Source organism: Numenius arquata, chromosome 14 (genome assembly GCF_964106895.1).
Source record: "Numenius arquata chromosome 14, bNumArq3.hap1.1, whole genome shotgun sequence".
NCBI classification, from domain to species: Eukaryota; Metazoa; Chordata; class Aves; order Charadriiformes; family Scolopacidae; genus Numenius; species Numenius arquata.
Genome location: NC_133589.1, coordinates 7,417,437 through 7,437,016, shown reverse-complemented (window position 1 = coordinate 7,437,016; position 19,580 = coordinate 7,417,437). Strand labels below are relative to the sequence as shown.

The 19,580-nt window shown below is 55.1% G+C and overlaps 1 protein-coding gene across 2 annotated transcripts in view; it reads right to left on the bottom strand.

Moving 5' to 3' along the window:
• Positions 1 to 4,337, bottom strand: part of PRKCB (protein kinase C beta) — a 132,993-nt gene extending 128,656 nt beyond the window's left edge. The window contains exons 1-2 of one of the 2 annotated variants that reach the window (XM_074158699.1): positions 3,984 to 4,337; positions 3,583 to 3,614 (exon numbers count right to left, since the gene is read on the bottom strand). In XM_074158699.1, the coding sequence (XP_074014800.1) occupies positions 3,583 to 3,614; positions 3,984 to 4,153 (202 nt within the window). In that variant the 5' untranslated portion in view covers positions 4,154 to 4,337. The remainder of the gene's footprint in view (positions 1 to 3,582; positions 3,615 to 3,983) is intronic. The other variant, XM_074158700.1, reaches the window with a different exon arrangement.
• Between the last annotated feature and the right edge of the window lie 15,243 nt (positions 4,338 to 19,580).

The following is a 19,580-nucleotide window of genomic DNA, read 5'->3' as shown; positions in this document are numbered from 1 at the left end:
ACGGATGGCAAGGAGGAAACACGAGCAGAAAAGATGAAGAGAAAGCTGCCAGTTCCCAGAAGCGGCATATTCTGAGAACGAGACCAAGAATTTCACTCTTGACAGCTTTCAAACCAGTTCCCTTTCCTTCACCACCCTCAAAGCAATTCTTAAGCTAGGAGAACCGAGACAGCAAAGCCATCAGCTGTAACAGCTACACATCGTTCCCTCACCAAGAGAGCCCGCAGATAACGAGATGCTGCTCTCTCCCTCCTCATGTATTCCCCGGTAATGGTATCGGACAGATGGAAACCTGGGAAGGGGAGAACACGTACACCCCTTTCTCTTTGTTATTTATGAGTTCACATGAGAGCTCACATACCTTCCAGCTACAACAGATCGTTACAACAGAGTTAGAAAGCCCCCTCTGTACCGCGGGCTGACACCCAGCCAGTGCACGACCAGCTTCCCCCAGGAAGAGCTTGTCTTTCTGGCAGCTCCAGGCACATCCACAGCGCTTCAGTCTTCCAACACCCACAATATATCGGTATTTTTTTGTTCACCTGCAAGAACCAGCCCTGCTCCTCAGGGCTACCTGCGCCCACACCTCCTGCTGCCCAGCACCGGAATGCTTCCTGGCTCCGAAGAAAGATATTAGCCCAGTAAGTCTTAAGATGCATACAAAGATAAGAAGGAGATTGTATGCAAGGATAAGAGGCCGATTAGCAAGCAATTAAGCAGCATTTGTGGTATCCATTAGTATTTCAAGCTACAAAGAGTCAATTTCTGCTAACTTCCTGCCAAAAGTCACAAGTAATGAGCTAATTAACAATCTAATTATTGCAAATGCCCTAGAAAGAAACCAGGGCACAGGTGAAAACCTACTTAAAGCAAGCACAGCAGTAGGAAACAGCTCAGAAACAAGACAGGCATGTGCCTTAGCTCCATTTCCAGCCATCCTACGGAAAAACAGGATAAAACAGTTGGGGAAGTTGTTAAAGTTGAATTAAAGCTGCATTTAATAAAGGGAGAGCTAAACGCTACAATCAAAGCTTACTGCAAGCCCTGTAGAGCTGAAGAAAAAGAGCCCCTAAACAAAAGCTAGCCCTGAGGGCTTTTCCTTCCATGTAAATACGACTTATTTACCAAGTTCAACATCAGCCACAGCACAACGTGTGGGGCACAAACCCAAAGCCTAGTGCTTCTCGCCAACAGAAGCGGTACCCAGCATGACCTGGCACTGCAACGGCTCTGGTGCAACGGCTCAACCCGCTCTGGGAGCAGGAGCATTGCACGGTGCCAGCCCTGGCACTCCGAGCTCTCCCCACCAGAGCCGTGATTTCAAAGCAGATGGCAGGCAGTAGTGACTTCTAGCTCGTGCTTGACTTTCCGACCTGGAAGCGCTCTGCATGAAGACACGGCGTGCCTTGCACCGTGGAGCACCAACCACATGATGCTTTCGCTGTAATGAGGATGACACCCACGGTCTACCTCACTAATGCGAGCACTTTCACCCAGGGACCTCAGGACCTCGCAGAAGGGGACACATGCTAAAATCGACATAAGATCATTGATTTTAAGATGGCATTTGGGGTAAAGATTGGTCTGTTCTACATACCGCAGTCTGCAAAATTTCCTGTTGCCATACAGTAATGAGGTTTTCATGTCTGTAATACCAGAATAACCTGGAAAATGATTTCTTAAGGCAGAAAGGTATGTTATGGAAGGTATGTTATGTTACGCACCTTTGGAGATGTCACCGAGCACAGCGTGCTACTGGCAATCCTACTGGTGTTCCTGCAGCCTCGTAAAGGCTCCTGCTCCAAGAACCACAGGACTGCACTGTTTAACTAGCTGGTGGAGGGTCTCCCCATTTGGAGGCCAATTGGTGTGCATTAGTAATGCCAAGACCACCTTTATGGGTCCCATTTACTGACCTCCCACCGAGGATTGATTTAATACTGGTTAAAAACATCTAAGGATAAAGCTTGAAACAAGTGCACAAATACAGGTTTGGACAGTAGTTCTTAACGGCTGGAAGAGAGACTTGAAAAGGCTCAAATTATCAGATACTGAGTGCTATAGGTAGAACTCAGCAAAGCGCTAGAAATGATAACAGGAAAAAGAAAAACTTTGCCCCACCAGCAGACGAGCCCCACAAGCCTTTTCCAACACACTTGTATCGGCATGTGTTTGCACAAATATGCCTGGCACGACGCTGCCTGCACAATAAGGACAGTTGGAGAATTAACGGCTGGGTAAGCCTGGGAAGACCCACAGTAAGAGACAGAAGCTGCACAAAACTCCTCCGAGTAACGTGACTTAACTGCCCATGTATGAAACCTCAGGTACCAGGGGAAGCCGTGACCTTGAGTAACACCACTGGGACATGTTTTAGCCCCCACATCTGCTTTCTGCCACTTGCCAACACCAGCCCAGGCCTTTAGGTGGGGGGCTGGGAGGCAGCGGGGAAGCTGCTTTTTGTATTTTAAGGTTTTACTCCTCAGGCAAGTGCTAAGGATGAGTAGCAACACCACTTAGATTGGGCTAGACTTACACCACTTGTACCAGCGTCTGCAGGGATGCTCCTGAGAGCGCCCAAGAGAAAACCCACCTGCCTGAAGCCACCCCAGCTGGCAGGCAGAGCAGCCCTCTGAGACTCAGACCCACCGCAGCACCTCGAGTTTTGATTCTGTGCCACGCTGTAACCCAGTGGGGGCTGTTTTCTCCTTCAGATACAATGAAGGCTGCCAAGCCGAGAGATATTGGAGCTACACAGTGGTTTTATTCTCGTGCAAAATACCTCAGCTTAGGATTTAGCCACCAGCCACCAAAATAAAACCCTGCCCAAATTATTCATAAGAGCAAAATTCCACTGCCAGCAACTGCAAGCACCAGCCCTGTTTGAATCCCAAGCCCAGACCTTAACCTCACACAGGTGTGACCCACACCATCGTGACCAGGATTAGCTAGGCTATCTGTGAGCATCTGCAACCTGCAGTTAGGGTAGCTAAACGAGCACCAAGCAACCAGATAAAGCCCAGTTAATTCATCCTAATTTCCTGAGGGGACATCGTAAATCCCTGATGAGCCCCTCCAGAATCCCAGCATTATCAGAACAAAGAATTCCGGTTGTAGTAACCCAGAAGCTACTGCAACATATTTTGTTATAAAGCCTCATTTTTTCCCCAGCAACACAACTAAGCCATTCAAGTTCTTCCAGACTGCATAGTTACAGCACCGGACTGCCACCAAGCCAGCGCGCAGCCTGTTTGCCATCAAAACACATGTTTTCACGTTAAGTACGTTAAAAACAATAAACTTCCCTCTGCCTTTTTCGGGGGGATTTATCTGAAGCCTTGGGCGTTTATCTCTGCTACCGAAACCCGACCGGCTTAAAGCACCGACCAGTTGCTCAGTTGATTAAAAATATGAGTAAGCTGCTTCCCCGGCCTGGGCACGGCCGTTCCCGGGGGGATGCTGCCCGCCAGCCCCAGCAGCGATGCTCCGCGGCCGGTCCCGGGGGTAGAAGACGGTGCCTGCTTCCTCTCCTACCCCCCCACCCCCCCGACCCTCTCCTCCCCCGGGGAGTGCCACACTCACCTTGACACTGGAAGCCCTGCTTGCCGAAGCCCCTGCGGGAGAGAGAGGCGGCGTGAGACACCGGCACCGGCCCCGGCACCGCAGCGCAACGACCTGCCCGGCGCAGCCGGCGGGAAGGGGCGGGGGCCCGGGGACAGCGGGCACCGGGGGAGATGCTGAGGGGAGCCGGGCAGGGAGGGGGTGCTCGGAGGAAGGTAAAGGGGAGTCTTGCCGGGATAGGCACCGCGGGGCCAAGTGAGGATGGGGGTCTCGCCGGGCTGGGTCCCGGAGCCGGTGAGAAGGGGTCCCGCCGGGCCGGGCGTCCCGGAACGGGTCAGGGAGGGGGTCCCGCCGGGCCGGGGGTCCCGGGAGTGGCAGTGCCGGCCGGCGTGGACCTGGGGGACGGGAGGTCGCTCGCTCACCAGATGAAGTCGGTGCAGTGGCTGCAGAAGGTGGGCTGCTTGAAGAACCGCGCCGTGAACTTGTGGTTCTTCACCTCGTGGACGTTCTTCTGCCGCAGGGCGCCTTTGCGGGCGAAGCGCACCGGGCCCTCCTCGCCCTCGGGGCCCGGCGCCGCCGGCGGCTCGGCCATGCTCTGCGGGGGCTGCCGGCCGCCGGCTCGGCCCGGTCCGGCCCGGTCTGGCTGGGTTCTACCCCGCCCGGTTCGCCGCGGTCCGTCCGCTGCAGCAGGGGCCGGGGCTCGGCTGCGCGCGGCACCTCTGGCCGCAGCTGGCGGGAGGCACCGACACACACCCGGCGCCGCCCCGCCCCCTCATCTACATAAAGCTTCCGCCCCGCCCCCCTCATCTGCATGGCAAGCCCCGCCCTCCGTTCGCGCCGCTCGGCCGTAGCCCCGCCCCTCTGCTTTGCATGATGATTTGCATAGCGCCCCGCCGGGGCGCCGTGGGGCGCAGTGGGCGGTGCCGGGAGAGGCTCCGCCCACGCGTCTCATTTGCATACAGCACCTGCATCCCCGGCCGGTGCTGCGGGGGGACCCCGGCCGGCGGCCCGTGGGAGGGGCGGGGGAACGCGGGGGGACACCGGGCCGGCACCGGGGAGAGCCCCGGGTCAGCACCGCGGCAGGGACATGGTCCTCGCCCGTTGGCACTGCTGCCCGAGCAGGCAGGGAGGGGCGACGAGCAGGAGGGTGAATAAATAATAATAATGGTGGTAACAGTGATGGTAATAATAACAGTAGAAAAAGAAAAAACAGGTAAATCCTGTCTTCAGGTCAGTCGTGGGGGGCTTCTGCGCTGAACGGAAAATGCCCACTGCAGGACTGGCAGTGAGAACAACAGCTTTTCCCAAACTCCCTCAGGAGTCCAAGGCTTCCCAGTGTTAAGGCCAGAATTATTTTGCTCTACCCTGATTTCCTGCACGACACAAGTCAGGGTGAGTTCAGAGCGGACCCAGGCTGGAGCTCTGGCAGACGCAGAGGAGGGGCACAGCCCGGTGCCTGGCTGGGCACTGGGGGTGACGGTGGCTCCGGGGAGCAGGACTGCGGCAGGGCCACCCTCCCAGAGCCAGGACAGGACTCAGACACAGGCACAAGGGATGCAAAACTGACCGGCTCAGAGGTCCTCTCAGAAGGTTTTTTCTAAACTTACAGTTCAAATAATGACCTTCTTTCACCCAACTCACTGAAAACACCTCAGCCGAATAGCGCAGAGGAGTTTTCAAACCACATTTGCCATTCATCTTTCCTGCTCCCTGCCAGCATGCACGGACACTGAAAATCAGATCCGTCAGCTTCCTCCTCGGTGTCCCTCTACGACATCCAGGTCTCCCCATGCCAGCCCAATGCCGCATCGTGCCTGGTTTGAGAGCTGAGGCAATGAAAATTCAAATCAAAACAGGAGACAACTTTAATCGCAACATAATAATGAAAACATTTCTGTGAACAACGAGTCTTTCTAAATTCTTGTTTGTGGGATTTAATTCTGGGTCTGCAACCATGCGATCATTTTCTTTCTGCGGACTGAGACGGTCCCTGCTCCGCTGCGATCCAGCCCTCCATCCTACAAGCTTTTTCTCTGAAGAATGCCCCTCGAGCTCTATGGAATTAAACGCCCAGGAGGCTTACCAGAAATAGGCCCAGAGCTGTTATTATGAGGCTGCTTTAAAGGGTTCATTACAATAATAAAATGTAACTGACCGGTCCCGCTGATGTCGTCTTTCCATAAACAGACAGGCTTGTTACTCACACCCAGCACCATGTGATTTTAATGCTAAGAAGGAGAAATAAATTGCAGGCATCCCTCCTTGTGCTGCGCTTGTGTCATGAGGAAATGAAGGGGAACCTTCCCGAGGCTCCCCATGGTGTGCCAGAGAAAGCGGGGGCCGAAGGGGGTGCTTTTTCTCCCCATCATCGTGCCAGCCTGTGCTGCAGGGTGTCTTCTGCCTTGGGAGTGAGGCCCTATTCACTGCTAGTTTGCACATAGAAATCTTTGCAACAGAAATAACTCCTTCTGCATGTGAAGGAATGAGAGTAATAATGAAAATAATAACAGGTCATTTTGATTCCTTTCCTGTGTACTTTTGTGAAGGGAAAGTGCTGTATTACCCTAAGTGCGTGCTGCACTTCACGTGTAGCCATGCTAGGCTGAATTCTTCTCATTTTAATTGCAAACTCTGGGCTTTGCCTGTTTCTTCTTTGTTGTTCTTTTCCTGTACGTACCCATTTTCCAAACACAGCCCGCATACCTGCTGCATATGAAACCCAGCAGCAGTAGAAACCACTGAGAATATGTCTTTAATTTCCCCTTCTAAGTATTGACAATCATGTTAGTATTCACGCGCAAGCTTTTTTCCCTCTGCTGGGCCAAGAAGTACAAAAGCCAGGTAGAGTTCTTGCTCTCAGGAGGTTATTTTCTTTTTTCCTTATTTTACCGCTTTCATTATTTAGCAACATTCAGAGTCATATCATATTAAAGGCAGGATTTTCAAGACCATGCTAATTTTCATGGGAGCTGAGTATCCAGATCCCCTCACTGCTTTGAAACATCAGGCTGAACATCCTAGCAGCTCCTTCCTCTAAGGAAATTGTTATATTTATTAATGCAAGTAAAGTCCCCACAGGTGTGATGAGAGGACTAACACACAAACAACTCTGAACCAGGGCTCTCAAGGGAGCGCAGTGCACGGAGCAGAGGGGAAATCAGCCCAATTCATTCCTGTTTCCATAAAAGTGCAGGTTCTCTATCCCATTTCCCCCTCCGTCGGCTCCTGCCATCAGAGCAGGGCACTGAAACCCAACCGGTGTTATGGGCGAATGGGGTCTCCCTTCCCTGCCTGCAGCTGCACGGTACCTCCATGGAGCACAGCGCTGTAAAATCCAGGCTCACTTTCTCCGTGGGCTCTGTGCCCCCCCTCTGCTGCCGGGGAGGGGTGGGGGAGCAGCCCCGCAGCCGCAGGAGATGCACAGACAACGGGTGCAGGAGCAGGCTCCCATAGAGACATGATTCACATCCTGAGGAAGGGACCTCATCCTCCCACCAGGCAACTGAGAAGCTGCTTTGTGGAAGGGAAGGCGCCGAGTGCATGGTAGGGCTGCCGCTCGCCCTGGGAAACGTGTGAGCAGAGTGCCTGGCATAAGCCTGCGGTCTTGGGGTCACAGGAGACAAGTAACACAAACCCTTTCCAACGAAAACCCTGAACCACAACTAACAAACTGCAGGGGTTCAGCTCTGAAACCTGCTGCAATCGCACAGCCCGATGCGTCGCACAAAGGCACGCTGCAACGTGCCCACGATGCTCCGCAGGGGCTCGCTGTGCACTGGGATGGGGGGAAATCAGCCCCAAAGATACTGCCAGAGAGGCAGCATCCCAAAAGTCAAGGTAAATCCTCCCCATTTCCTAAGCAAGCTCTGCTTCCACATGTGCCGGAGCCCCTCATGCTGCTGGCGCGGCCGGGATGTGCGCAGGAGCTGCCATCCCGGAGCAGCGGCTGGCGTGGGAGCGCAGGCGAGCTCCTGGCAAGAGCGCTGCAGCCTCCAGCCTTGCATTGATGTAAGGATGCTGCTCCCTTGGTGCCCACATTGGCTTTCTCTAAAGAATTCAAAGAAGCTGGAGAACAGATTTTCTCGTTTTCTCAGCATTTGTTTCTTAGGGACCTAAATCCGCCACAGGAAACAGGTGGAGGAAGAGTCAAACTCTAATTAAATATAAAGGTGTCTCAGCAGTGCTCAGCGGCGTCCGCCTCCGTTTGCGGATGCTGTCTTGCCCCCTCAGCATGCCAGCAGGGCCGAGGCAGGGACAGGGGACCCTGGAGCAGGGACATGCTGTGCCCTCACTGCAGCAATCGCTCTGCGAGCAGCAGGTCTCAGCTTTGACTCTTACGCCGTGCATCGCTCCTTGCAGCCCTGCCGAGCTGGTGTGAAGCTTTCTGAGGATGCGCCTGAGCACACTCAGAACTCACAGGAGCGGAAGGCGGGATGCAGGCGGGATGCAGGTGGGAAGCAGGCAGGATGCAGGCTGGTGGGGTTCTGGGAGGGGTCACCCAGGGCTTGGGGGTGCACGCTGAGGCAGCAGCGCTGTTCCTTTGGGCCCAGGGGATATACGTAAAGTTTTAAAGTCTTTCACCCAAAATGTTCCTGCCGGAAAAGGGCAGATCCCTACACACACTCATTTTCTTCTTTCTTTGGAGGAAAGCCCTGGTCCCACCAAACTTTGGAAAAGCTTCTCATTGCTCCCAGGAGTTGACAGCGCAGGGCAGGGGGGCAGCGCAGCCACACTAACATCGCACGGGGCAAAGGGCTGGTGGGGCAGAGCCGCAGCTGGAGCCTCAGGCTGGGGCATTCCCGGCCCTGCTGCTGCCCCAGGCAGCGCTGGCCCCAACAGTCACCCACTGAGGAAGGGGGTTCTGCTCCAGGTCCCATGGGGCGCTGGGGACAGAGGGGGTGACGGGCAGGCACCTCCCACAGCAGGTTGACTTCAGCTGTGCTGGTTTTTCCCTTTCTGCTTTCACATTTTTTGCATGTTTCACGTCCTCTGTGCAGAGAGGACGGAGCGAGGAAGAGAGAAGCTGCGTTCATGTGAGGAGAGACCTAGTTACCCACCCACCGGAGGCAAGAGCATCCTTCGCAGCCAGCCGCTGTGAGAAAACAAAGCAGCCCAAACGTTAGTGCCTGAGCGTTGCATAAACCCTCACGAGTGGCCAGCGATGGGGAGAGCCTCAGAGGCATGGCTGGATGGTGATGCTCAGCTAGAACAGCCACTGCTCCAACCTCCCACATGAAAAGCAAATGTTTTCATTTACCTTCACCCAACTTCTTTAGCAGCCTTGATTTGATCCGGCAGTGCTGATGCTGGATGGCTGTCTGGTCTGGCTCAGTGTGGACGTGCTGCAGGGGAATCAAACAGGGCTGTCGCTGAGGGCATTGGGACCACCGGCTGCAGCAGTGGGGCTGCCAGGGGACTCTGCAGGCTCCAGCCAACCAGGGCCCAGCAGAGCTCCTCTGCTCTCCCAGAGGAGGTTTCAAACACAGGGAGCAGAGGTATCCCTGGCAGTGAGGAGGAATCCCTGGGCAAAAAGAGCAAAGAAATATTTCCCTAAATTGTCCCCACAGCACAGGTTATTGGGCTGGCAGAGAGCTGGCAAGTACTGACCCTCCACATGGCCATCCCAGGGCAGGAGGGCTCCAGCAAGTGAAGGGGCTGCAATAAAAAAAAATGGTAGTTAACAGGGCTCCATCCACCCCAAGTCCATCCGCCCCAGGTAGAACAGGCAAGACAGCATCTCCCCATCACAGCAGAGAACACAATTTCCTTCAGAAGCAGAGTTCGTGCCCTATTTCCAGGTTCCCATTCAGTCTGTGCTCCTTTGCCTGGGACTCACGGGCACCCACAAGCAAGAGGGGACATGACGATGGCCTGGAGATGCAGTTCCCAGTGGGGAACTGCCAGGCTGTGAGGCAGAGCCTGAGGAGCAAGCCGGTTCCTGGCTCAGCCTGCAGACTTGCAGTGCCTGGTGGTCAAGGCTCATGTAAATGCATTGCTGTTTTTCAGGCTCACCAACGTTTATTCCATCCCTCCTCAAGGCAGAGCACGCTGCAGATGAATAAACGAGACAAGGACCCTGTGTCTTTCACTGCCCCGCAGCTTGCTCCAGCAAAGGGCACAGGCACCAAACCTGCCAAAAAGCTGCAGGAACCGAGTGCTCCAAACCTGCACGCACAGAAAGCGCAGTCACACATCGGGTACTTGCGTGGTTCGGCACATCACAAACATGGTTAGGCTATTTAAATATTTCATATTCCTGTCTGCTGGCTTTCAGGGAGAACAAATTAATTCTGTTTCATGTACCCAGAAATGGCCCACATCAAACCGCCTTTCTGCACAGTTGGTTAAACAAAGTTAGTGGTAAAATCCTTGGGGTTTTGCTGCTTCTTTCCAAAATCATTTGATCGATAAGTGGCTTTCATGTCCTATGACTCTAGGATAGAAAGTGGTCATTGCTTCTTGCTGTTGATCCAAACCGGTGGGGATTTCCCGCTGCCTTCCAAGCTGGGTTAGCACACAGGTGGATTTGGTGTGGTGGCACTGCCACCTCCACTGGTCTCACTGGTGTGCAAAGGAGAGCTCCGGGCTCAGCCAGGCAGCAGTATTCAGCGTTAAGGACAGCATTAATTTTTTTCTGCTGGATTAAAAAAGCAAGACCCAAACTGAACAGCAACAAGACCAAGCTGTAAGCGATGGGTCTGAGCTCATGCATGGCCACTCTCCCATCCAGCTGCACTAATGCAGTCCCTGCGCCGGTGCCTGGAACCCTCCTGGTCAGGTACTTGTTCATCCCTCTCCCTTTCCTAGGATCAGTCTTGTCCCAGAACTAAGCCCAGCTCTGGAGGCAGAGCAGAGGGGGAGCAGAAGTGCAGCCCACCCACTCACCAACATCGCTGGTGCCACCAGACCCCTGCGATCCTCTTCCATCTCTCGGCATGGGGTGCAGCATCTGCCTCCTCTGGGAAGCCACGTAATCCTGCCTGTGCCATGGCAAACTCCAGCTGCCATCCCCCATTAACTGGATTTCTCGGCAGCACTCCTCCTCATAAAGGGTGGCTGGTTTTATATACTCGCTCATCACATCGCTCAGAAAAATCATCTGATCATGAAGTTATTCACCCAGCCCTGCAAGGAGCTCTATTTAAATAACAATGAGGCTCAGTTACAGGCGGCAGGGCTGATCCCGGTGCACAATGACTTCTTCATTAAGCTTTTGCCTCTAAGGGCTTTCCTCACAGCTGAGCCATTAACCTCTTCCCTTACAGCCACTGTCTCTGAGCCAGAAAACCCTGGGCCCACAGAACTAAACGCATGCTGCTGCAGGTCAGGGCTCCGCCGGGGGATGCTCCAGAGCCTGTTTCTTCAAGAATGCTGCCACCTGGGTACCTTAAATCCTGGGAAATGGAAATCCTCAAATAGTGGCTCCTACAATGGCTTTGGCCTTTGTCCACCCCCAGCTTATCCTGGCATCACCACTGGCGTGCCCTGAGCGTGGAAATCTCTTCACACAGATGCTTCACGGAAAATCAGACGGCTCTTCCCTGCTTGTTCGCTCCAAGTGAGCATGGGTCTGTCTCCTTTGGCTTACACCACTGAAGCATCGCACTCGTACTCTGTCCCCTTTCCCCCAGCAGCTCTGCTCCTGGGCCTCCATCTCTCTGGTCATTTCCCAGTAAAAACAAGCCTGGGATAAAGCACAGATCTCCCGTTAGTGCAGGGTGGGGTTTGCCTTCTCTCACCACTTTTATCTCATGTTATTTTCCACTGGAGATTATTCCAGCTTGAAGGTGAGAGCCGCAGGCCAGGTGTTCCGGGGTCCTGCCTTGCTGTCCCCCAATGTCCTGCTGGCCACCATCCCTGGCCCCGCAGCTTGCAGGAGCATGCCCAGGTGCCACAGCAGAGCTGGCAAAGGAGAGGTGCAGGGGAGACTCACCAAGGATTTGCAGCCAGAGAAGTGAGTTTCCCTCCTTGTTCTCCTGTTTGTGGAACCCTCCTCTCTGGTGTTTCTGCCCTCTCGGTGGCTTCACCCTCGAAAGTCCACGCACATCCTCCACCACTCAGCACTGCTACTGGCAAAGGTTGTGGATGCCACTGCTCAGATGCCACCAACACCTTCCCCGGGTGCTGCGCCTGCCAGGGAAGAGGGGCCTAGCAGTGACATGTTCCCCCACTGCCGGCAGCCGTCAGGCTTCATATCCTTACGTGCAGGTTCGTGCTACCAGAGCATCACTGATGGGCTGCGATAGCCATGGCCCAGGCATCTCACCTTTCCTCTGAGGAGTGGTGGCCCCAGGAGCCTGTCCACAACTTTACCACCGACATGGCTGCCATCTTCAGCTGCGGCATCACATCTCTGCTGTTCGGTTGCTCCTCTCCAGCCAGGTTCCCTCCAACAGCACCATTGCAAGCAACCGAGCTCCTGTTTGTGACAGCTTTGGGTCTCCAGCACCAGAGCTGCAGACAAGCTGGTCTTCTCTGCACAGTGTGGAGCATCGCGGGACCTCACGGTACCACCCAGACCACAAACATTTAAAGTCACACAAAGCTGGGGAGGAAAAGTGATTAAAAAAATAAATTTGAAAACATGGAAAAACCTACCTGTTGATGAATTTCCATAAATATTTGAAAATGTTTCATCAAAAAAAAAACCTGAAGAAGAAAAGAATTTCCCCCCAGAAAGACTTGCTGCTTTAGTAATTTAGAAATCAAAAGAATTTTTGAATGGAAAACATTTGCATGAGGTTTTCGCTCCTCTCTAACTAAATGACTCGCTTTGGTTTTTGGACAGCAACGCCTGAGCTGCTGTTGAGTTTCGTTTACCCCAAGGGCGGCAGATTGGAGGGATGCGGGTAACAGGCTGCCCTGGTGTGTCCCCTGGGTCCCAGGGTTCTGCCCCAGCCACCCACACCACCAGCCCCAGCGCAGGGAAGGGGAGGGAGCTCAGCACTGGTGGAGTGGGATTTTTCTGCTGTAAATCACAGCAGGTTGTTTTACTCCATGAGCCACGAGGTTTATTTATCCCTCCCTGACGCTTGCTCAACTGTGTTTGTTAGCCAGATCGTACCGATTGCCATCTGGAGGAAGCTGTAAATTGTTTTCTGGCTTTTCCCTACTGACTGCAGCTCCTCCAGCTCCTTCCTGTCCCTCTTGGAGCCAGGAGCTCCACAGTACCCAAGGTCGGTGGAAATCAACTTCTCAGTGTGTGAGGAGGCCCTACCTGTGGGCAGATGGAAGGGTCACAGAGACAGGTCCAGGAGGCACAAAGTACCACGGAAGCTCCTGTCTTCAGGTGGATTTTTAATTGTTTCTGTGTGGGGGATGTCAAGCCATGGCCAATCCACTCACCGTCCTCCCATGGCTGCTGAAGTGTGCTCAGGTGAAAATAATCCCCATCACTCACGGTGGTCACATTTGCAGTGACACAGGAGGCAGGTCTGTGCTCTGCCAGCAGCTTCTGAGCCAGCCGCTTTCCCCAGCTCTCCCTCTATATTCCACTTCCCAACCTCTCCACAAATTCCAGGTGCTTCTGCACCCCCTGGGGCAGCACTGGGACCTGAGGACAACCCAGGAGATGTCACCTGGGTTTTCCCAGGCATCCTCCCTGCTCCAGGGCTGGCCGCTTCTGGAACAAGTGGAAGGAGAAATCCTCAGCCCTCCCAGCTCAGTCTGGCCCATGTCCATCAGGTCCTGTGCGCTCCTTTATAAATGAATATTTCACAGAATCACAGAATCTTCATGGTTGGAAGGGGCCTTTGAGATCGAGTCCAACCACCAAAAAAAAAAAACCCAAACCCAAAAACAAACAAACAAACAAACAAAAAAAAAAACCACCCACAACCACACCCCACCCTACCCACAAACAGACACAAACCAACAATCTCGGGCACTAGAGCATGCCCTGAAGTGCCATGTCTACATGTTTCTTAAATACCTCCAGGGATGGCAACTCCACCACCTCCCTGGGCAGGCTGTTCCAGAGCCTGACCACTCTCTCAGTAAAGTAATTCTTCCTGATATCTAATCTAAACCTCCCCTGCTGCAACTTTACACCATTTCCTCTGGTCCTGTCATTATTCCCTTGGGAGAAGAGGCCAACACCCACCTCTCTGCACCCTCCTTTCAGGTAGTTGTAGAGGGCAATGAGGTCCCCCCTCAGCCTCCTCTTCTCCAAACTAAACATGCCCAGTTCCCTCAGCCTCTCCTCGTATGACTTATTTTCCAGACCCCTCCCCAGCTTGGTGGCTCTCCTCTGGACACGCTCCAGCAGCTCAATGTCCTTCCTGTAGTGAGGGGCCCAGAACTGAACACAGCCCTCGAGGTGAGGCCTCACCAGTGCCCAGTACAGAGGCACCATCACTTCTCTGGTCCTGCTGGCCACGCTGTTCCTGATACAGGCCAGGATGCCGTCGGCCTTCTTGGCCACCTGGGCACACTGCTGGCTCATGTTCAGCCGGCTGTCCACCAACACCCCCAGGTGCTTTTCTTCTGGGCAGCTCTCCAGCCACTCTTTCCCAAGCCTGTAGCGCTGCATGGGGTTGTTGTGACCGAAATGCAGGACCCGGCACTTGGCCTTATTAAACCTCATCCCATTGGCCTTGGCCCATTGATCCAACCTGTCCAGATCCCTCTGTAGAGCCTTCCGCCCTCGAGCAGATCAACACTCCCACCTAGTTTGGTGTTGTCTGCAAACTTACTGAGATTTGTCATATTAAGGGCCATCCTGCCATTTCTCCCACCCCCCCGCCCCGATTCATTCGAGGTGGAATCTCCTCCCCTGAAACGACTTGCTGGACTGTCAGCAGGTATCGGAACATAATTAAATCCCGCTGTTTGTTCAAATGTCCTTGGAAGCCTTCCGCCTGACCCATTTCTGGTGCATCCCAGCGCCGACAGCGGGGTGCCCTGCCTGCTCTCCAAACCCTGCTGCCTGCGCAGGCAGCGCATCTTGCCTTTGCCGGGGCAGCGTGGCTGTTCTCCGCTTTAATGATCAATCCGTGAAAGCTGCTGACACGGGCTGTAATTAGCGCGGGGAAGGGGAATGGCAGCGCTGGGCGGCCGGGGGATGCCGGCCGGGGGGGATGCCCGCTGACCCCGGCCACGTCGCCGCTCGTAGGGGGAGCCCCTACCCGTGGAGACCCCCCACACACACTCGTGGGAGCCCCCACTCGTGTCCGGGGAGCCCCGGGCAACCGCGGGTTCCCTCAGCACCGCCCGGCAGCTCCGCCCGACCGGGGAATGTCACCGTTCCCATGGCAACGGGAGAGCTGCAAAAAAAGAAAAAAAAAAAAGGAAGAAAAGGGTGAAAGGAGCTGAGGAAAGCGCAGGGGGAGGGGAAGAGATCCCGTGGCGGGGGGGTCGGTACCCAGAGGCCACCTCCACCCCGCAGGGAGAGCTCCCGCTGGGCCGGGCCGGGTTGGGGGGATGCTCTCTGGTGCGTGGAGCACGGTGGGGGGGCCCGGCAGGGACCCAGCACAGCACCTGGGCCCAGGCGATGCAGGCGTGGGGGGGTCTGCAGGGTGGCCCTGCCATGGAGAGGGGCTCCTGGGTCCGGGACCCACCCAGAGCAGCTGGTGACAGCCACCTCCCCCAGTACTGGCACAGTGTTAGCCACATCAAACGCTCAGAATCCAAAACTGGGGGGTCAGTTCACTCTGCCCTGTGCTCCCCTGTGACTACAGTTTGAGAAATTTTCTCCGTGCCTCCATTTTTTTTCTTAAATCAGGGCTGAGCCCCAAATCACTACGTGATCCCAGGACCTGTAGCTTGGGAAATAACATCAAGGAACGGGCAGCAAAGCAGGCAGAGATGACACTGGTAACAGCAGGCAGGACAGACACAGCCAGGAGAAACATGTGCATGTGAAAGGCATTTTGCAGCTCAGCATCCTCTCCCCGACCTTCACGTGTCCTTTTTTTTGCACGGGCCGAGCTGCCAAAGACCCCTGGTCCTGCCCCCTCCCACCACAGGCCTGGGGGGTTCATCCAGGGACCCCAGTTCAGAGATCGCTGCACCACCTTGCCTGGGTGCAATCAAGGCTGGGGATGCCCCTTGCCATCATTCAACCATGGTTGCAGAGAAGAGGAGGAAGCCCCACCAGCACCAAGGTGCCAATTACTCTTTCATTAGCAGCCAATGTATTTCTTTATCAGCCCTGTGCTTCTCTGTACAATGTTGATCATTTTGATGGAGCATTTGTTTTAATTTCCCAAATGAGGAAGCAATCTTGTAAATATTGTGTGGTAATTAAAATGGCTATTTATTGTGCAGCATTCTGGCTGCTGCCAGCACAGAACCTGATTAGCATTCCCCTTCCGACGAGCCTTTGCTCCAGCCTGTCCTGCTGCTCTGGCGAACTCCTTGGCCCTCCTGCCTCTTGCTCCGACGTTGGCATGGCCAGCGATTCGCAGCCAAAGCACCTCCACGCCTGCAAGTCCCGCTGCTGCGATTCCTTGCCGCTAACAAACAAACAGAGGTTTGATATCTTCCAAAAGCCAAGAAACCCAGCAGCAGCAAAGAAAGATTAGAAACTCTTGTTTCTGAAGCAAAACCTGCTCCCTGGGGTTTTGCCAGCGGTATGAAGACTGGCCGCTATGGGAAAATCTCTGTCTTGGGGACAATGGAATAACACGGGGTCTGGAGAAGGCAGGGGGGGCCTGGGGCAGTGATCCCTTTGCCAGTTTTGACCTCAGGTTAGGGGGTTCCTGCCTACTCTCTGCTTGGCCCAAGGAGGAAGGTGGCCGCCCAAAGGCGGTGCTGCAGTGCCAGGACAGCAGGTGCCCCCTGACCCATCACCACCTGTAAGGTAGAAGGGTGCACATCCAGACCAAAATCCTGGTAAGGGACCAAAGCATCCCAGGGGAGGAGTGACCAGCCCTCTGGGAACTGCACTTCTGCTTGGGCTCACAGCCCAAACATGGGGCCAGGAGGCGGTTTTAGCCCATTTCAAGAGCACAGGCCTGCGCCTCAATGAGGGGACTCTGTCGCAAGGCCAGCACATGCCAGCAGTGGGCTTGACGCTGCCCGCTCCCAGCAGAGTCCATGGGTCAGCACCAGCAACCTCTGTCATGGCTGACCTTGGAGGAGGATGAGGATGGGGATGGGGATAAGAATGGGGCACATGGTCCCATGGGCGGTCATGCAGTGGGGTTCTGCAGCCCTTGAATGGGGCCAGGCATCAAGAAGCTGCAGCCCAGCAAGGGAACAGGCTGTGCATGGGTTGGGAGGGAGGCCAGAAATTTCTCTAAGGTGGTTCAAAATCCTTCTCCTGGGTCTCCATGGTGACCAGGAGCCCGTGCTGGCTCCGGTGCTGGGTGCAGGGGTGGAAGGCAGTGGTGGCCATGCCTCTGGGGAGCAGAGCAGCTCTCCTGTGCCGGGGTCAAGCTGTGGGGTGGAGAGGTGCCCCATGGCCCGGGGAGCAGGACTGCAGGCTGCTCAGACACCTCTACTACCGGTACTCACACTGAGCCTTACAGCAAGGGGCAGGAGTTATGTGTCTGAACCTGGACTTCCACTCTCATCACATTTGCTTGAGCACAAATTAGTTACCTGAGGCTTTGCCTTGTGTGGTTCCTGTTTATTGTTTCCTCTCCACAAACACTCTAAGTGGAAAAGCTGAAAAAAACCCCCAACCCTTGGAAATAAACATCTATCCAAATCCATTTAAAAAACCCTTTAAAATGTAAATCCTTCCAGCTCGAGTAAAGAAACACTTTGGTGCTGGGGGAAGCGAGGCTGAATGTCACCGGGTGTGCAGAGAGGAGGTGCAGCCCCCGCTGCCGTGAACGGCTCAGCTTCCCTGCCAGCCGGGGGTACGTCGGGTTCCGGGGGGGTCATGTGCCCCCACATCACCCTGTCCCCTAGGCTCCCCTGGGGAGGCACATTTCTGTGCTGGCTCCTCTCCAGGGACCCCGAGTGGGCTGCCAATGTTGCTGAAAAGAAATTAAAGATCAATAAAATGGGGAGCAGAAGCAGAAGCAGAGGGTGGGAAGCAGAGGGATAAGCCCCTCTCCCCGCATTTTCCTTCTGCCAGCCTTGTTGCGAGCTCTCTCCCGCTCTGCCACAGGGGTCAGGTCTGAGACCACTTGGTCAGGCCCCCAAAGCTGACCTGGGGATGTTCCCACCTGCCCCCCATGAAACACCCTCAGCTCTCTGGCTGCTGTTGTTCGCCGAAGCGCTCCGGATCTTTGCGTGTGGTGGTGATGCTCGTTAGTGCTCTTTACATATATGCTAATCATCAGGGAGAGTGCTCTGGCATTTGTGCCTTGTTCTTGGGCTGCAGAGTAAATATAGCAGTGGAGGCTGGCGCAGCATTCCAGGGCGGCATGGCAGCGAGGGACGTGGCACAGAGAAAAGGGATGCTTCCCGGCCCCAGGGCATGTTCCCCCACTCCACGGGCACCACCCAAGCACAGGAGGGCACAAGCCCGTCCCTGCGTCTGCACCGCCTGGACCTTGCTAATGGCACAGCTTTAAAAGCTTCCTCAGAATACATTTAGACTCCCACTCCCTTTACCATCGCCTCGCTCCCCGTCTCCTACATGCAGATGCCAGCTCACGCGCGATATTGGCTCCGCACGTCATCGCCCACCTCCGCTGTCCCCTGTGTCCCCATGCTGGTGCCCACGCAGCCACCGCCATGCTCATCCCCGGGGAGCCCCAACCCGGCAGCAAGCACCCATGGGAGCTCCCCATGGCACCGGTGCCCAGGGTGGCAAGCAGGGTGCTCTGAGGGCTCATGCAGAGACCCGGGAGATGAGATGCTGAAAGAGAGGTGCCAGCCAAATTACTAGCCACCTTGGAAGCCTGGCGGGCGCATCAACCTCTCTGCCTGCTCCCTGGGGGCTGCCGGCGGTGTGAGGGCTGCAGGAGCTGTGCTGCTCCCTGCTCCCATGCAGCCCCTCACGCCGACCGTTGCCCCCCTGGGTATCTCCTCCCCTGCAAGGCTCACAGAACGCCCATGAGCACCGGAGGAGCCCGGGGGCTGCACATCCCTTGGCTTTTTCATGGAAGGTCTGCAACCCCCCGGTGCTGTGCTGGTGCTGCCACTTCCCTGCCTGCGTCTGGATTTTACTGCAATTCATGGTTTTTGAAGGTTTTTTTTAAGATAGGCTGGGGCCAGATTTCCCCAGTTTGCTTCCGCAGGCAGGAGGGAGCCAGGAGGTGCCGGGGAGTCGAGGACCGGGTCAATGCCGTGGGAGCAGATCCAGCATCGACCCATGGATGCTGGCAAGGAGCAGAGCATTCCGCTGCCCACAGCCATCCCCGCTTGCTGCTGCCCATGTCCACCCTGTCACTGCGATTCCACCTGATGGACAAAATGAGCTAAAAGAATTAAATCACCTTTTATTTTTAAGGCAGCAATTTTTCCATCTGTAGACTGGCAAGTAAAACCTCTACAGCAGAGCGAAGTGAGAATTCCCAGATGCTCTCATGGGGCATGTTCCAAAAAGCATTCATCCATCATGCTTCGCCGCAGCCACACTCTTGGCATCTTGATGTGCTGCCTCTGCTCGGGGATGCTGCTATTTTAGGAGGAGGCTTTGGGGGAGCACAGACACCCCTAGTCCTTCTGAAGGGAGAATCTGGAAGGCAAAAATCTGGGAGCTCCTCCTTTCCTGGATCGCGGGGTCAGGGGTGGCAGGCGAGCGGGTGGAGAGGAACAGCGAGGCGTTGTTCTGACCATGGATGAAAAGCCTTTTGTGAGTCCTGCTCGGCGGCACGGGCAGGGAAACATCGCCCAGTGAGGCTCCACCGCCGAGCAAATAGCCACCATGGGGCCAGCACCACTCAGCCCCTTGCTGAGCTCATGGCCCGGGTGATTTCTTCTTGTTACGAGCGCTGCTTTCTGATTCTTGCTAACACGCAGAGTTATTGCTTTTTCAGCCCATTTTTCCTGTCCTTCTCCTGGGGACGAGCTCAGGGGTGCTCAGGCATCGGCGCAGTGATGGAGCCAGGTCTCCTGGGATGAGGTACTCGGTCCTGCAGCATCGGTGTTTGGGATCCCAGAGCTCCCTCCGGGCT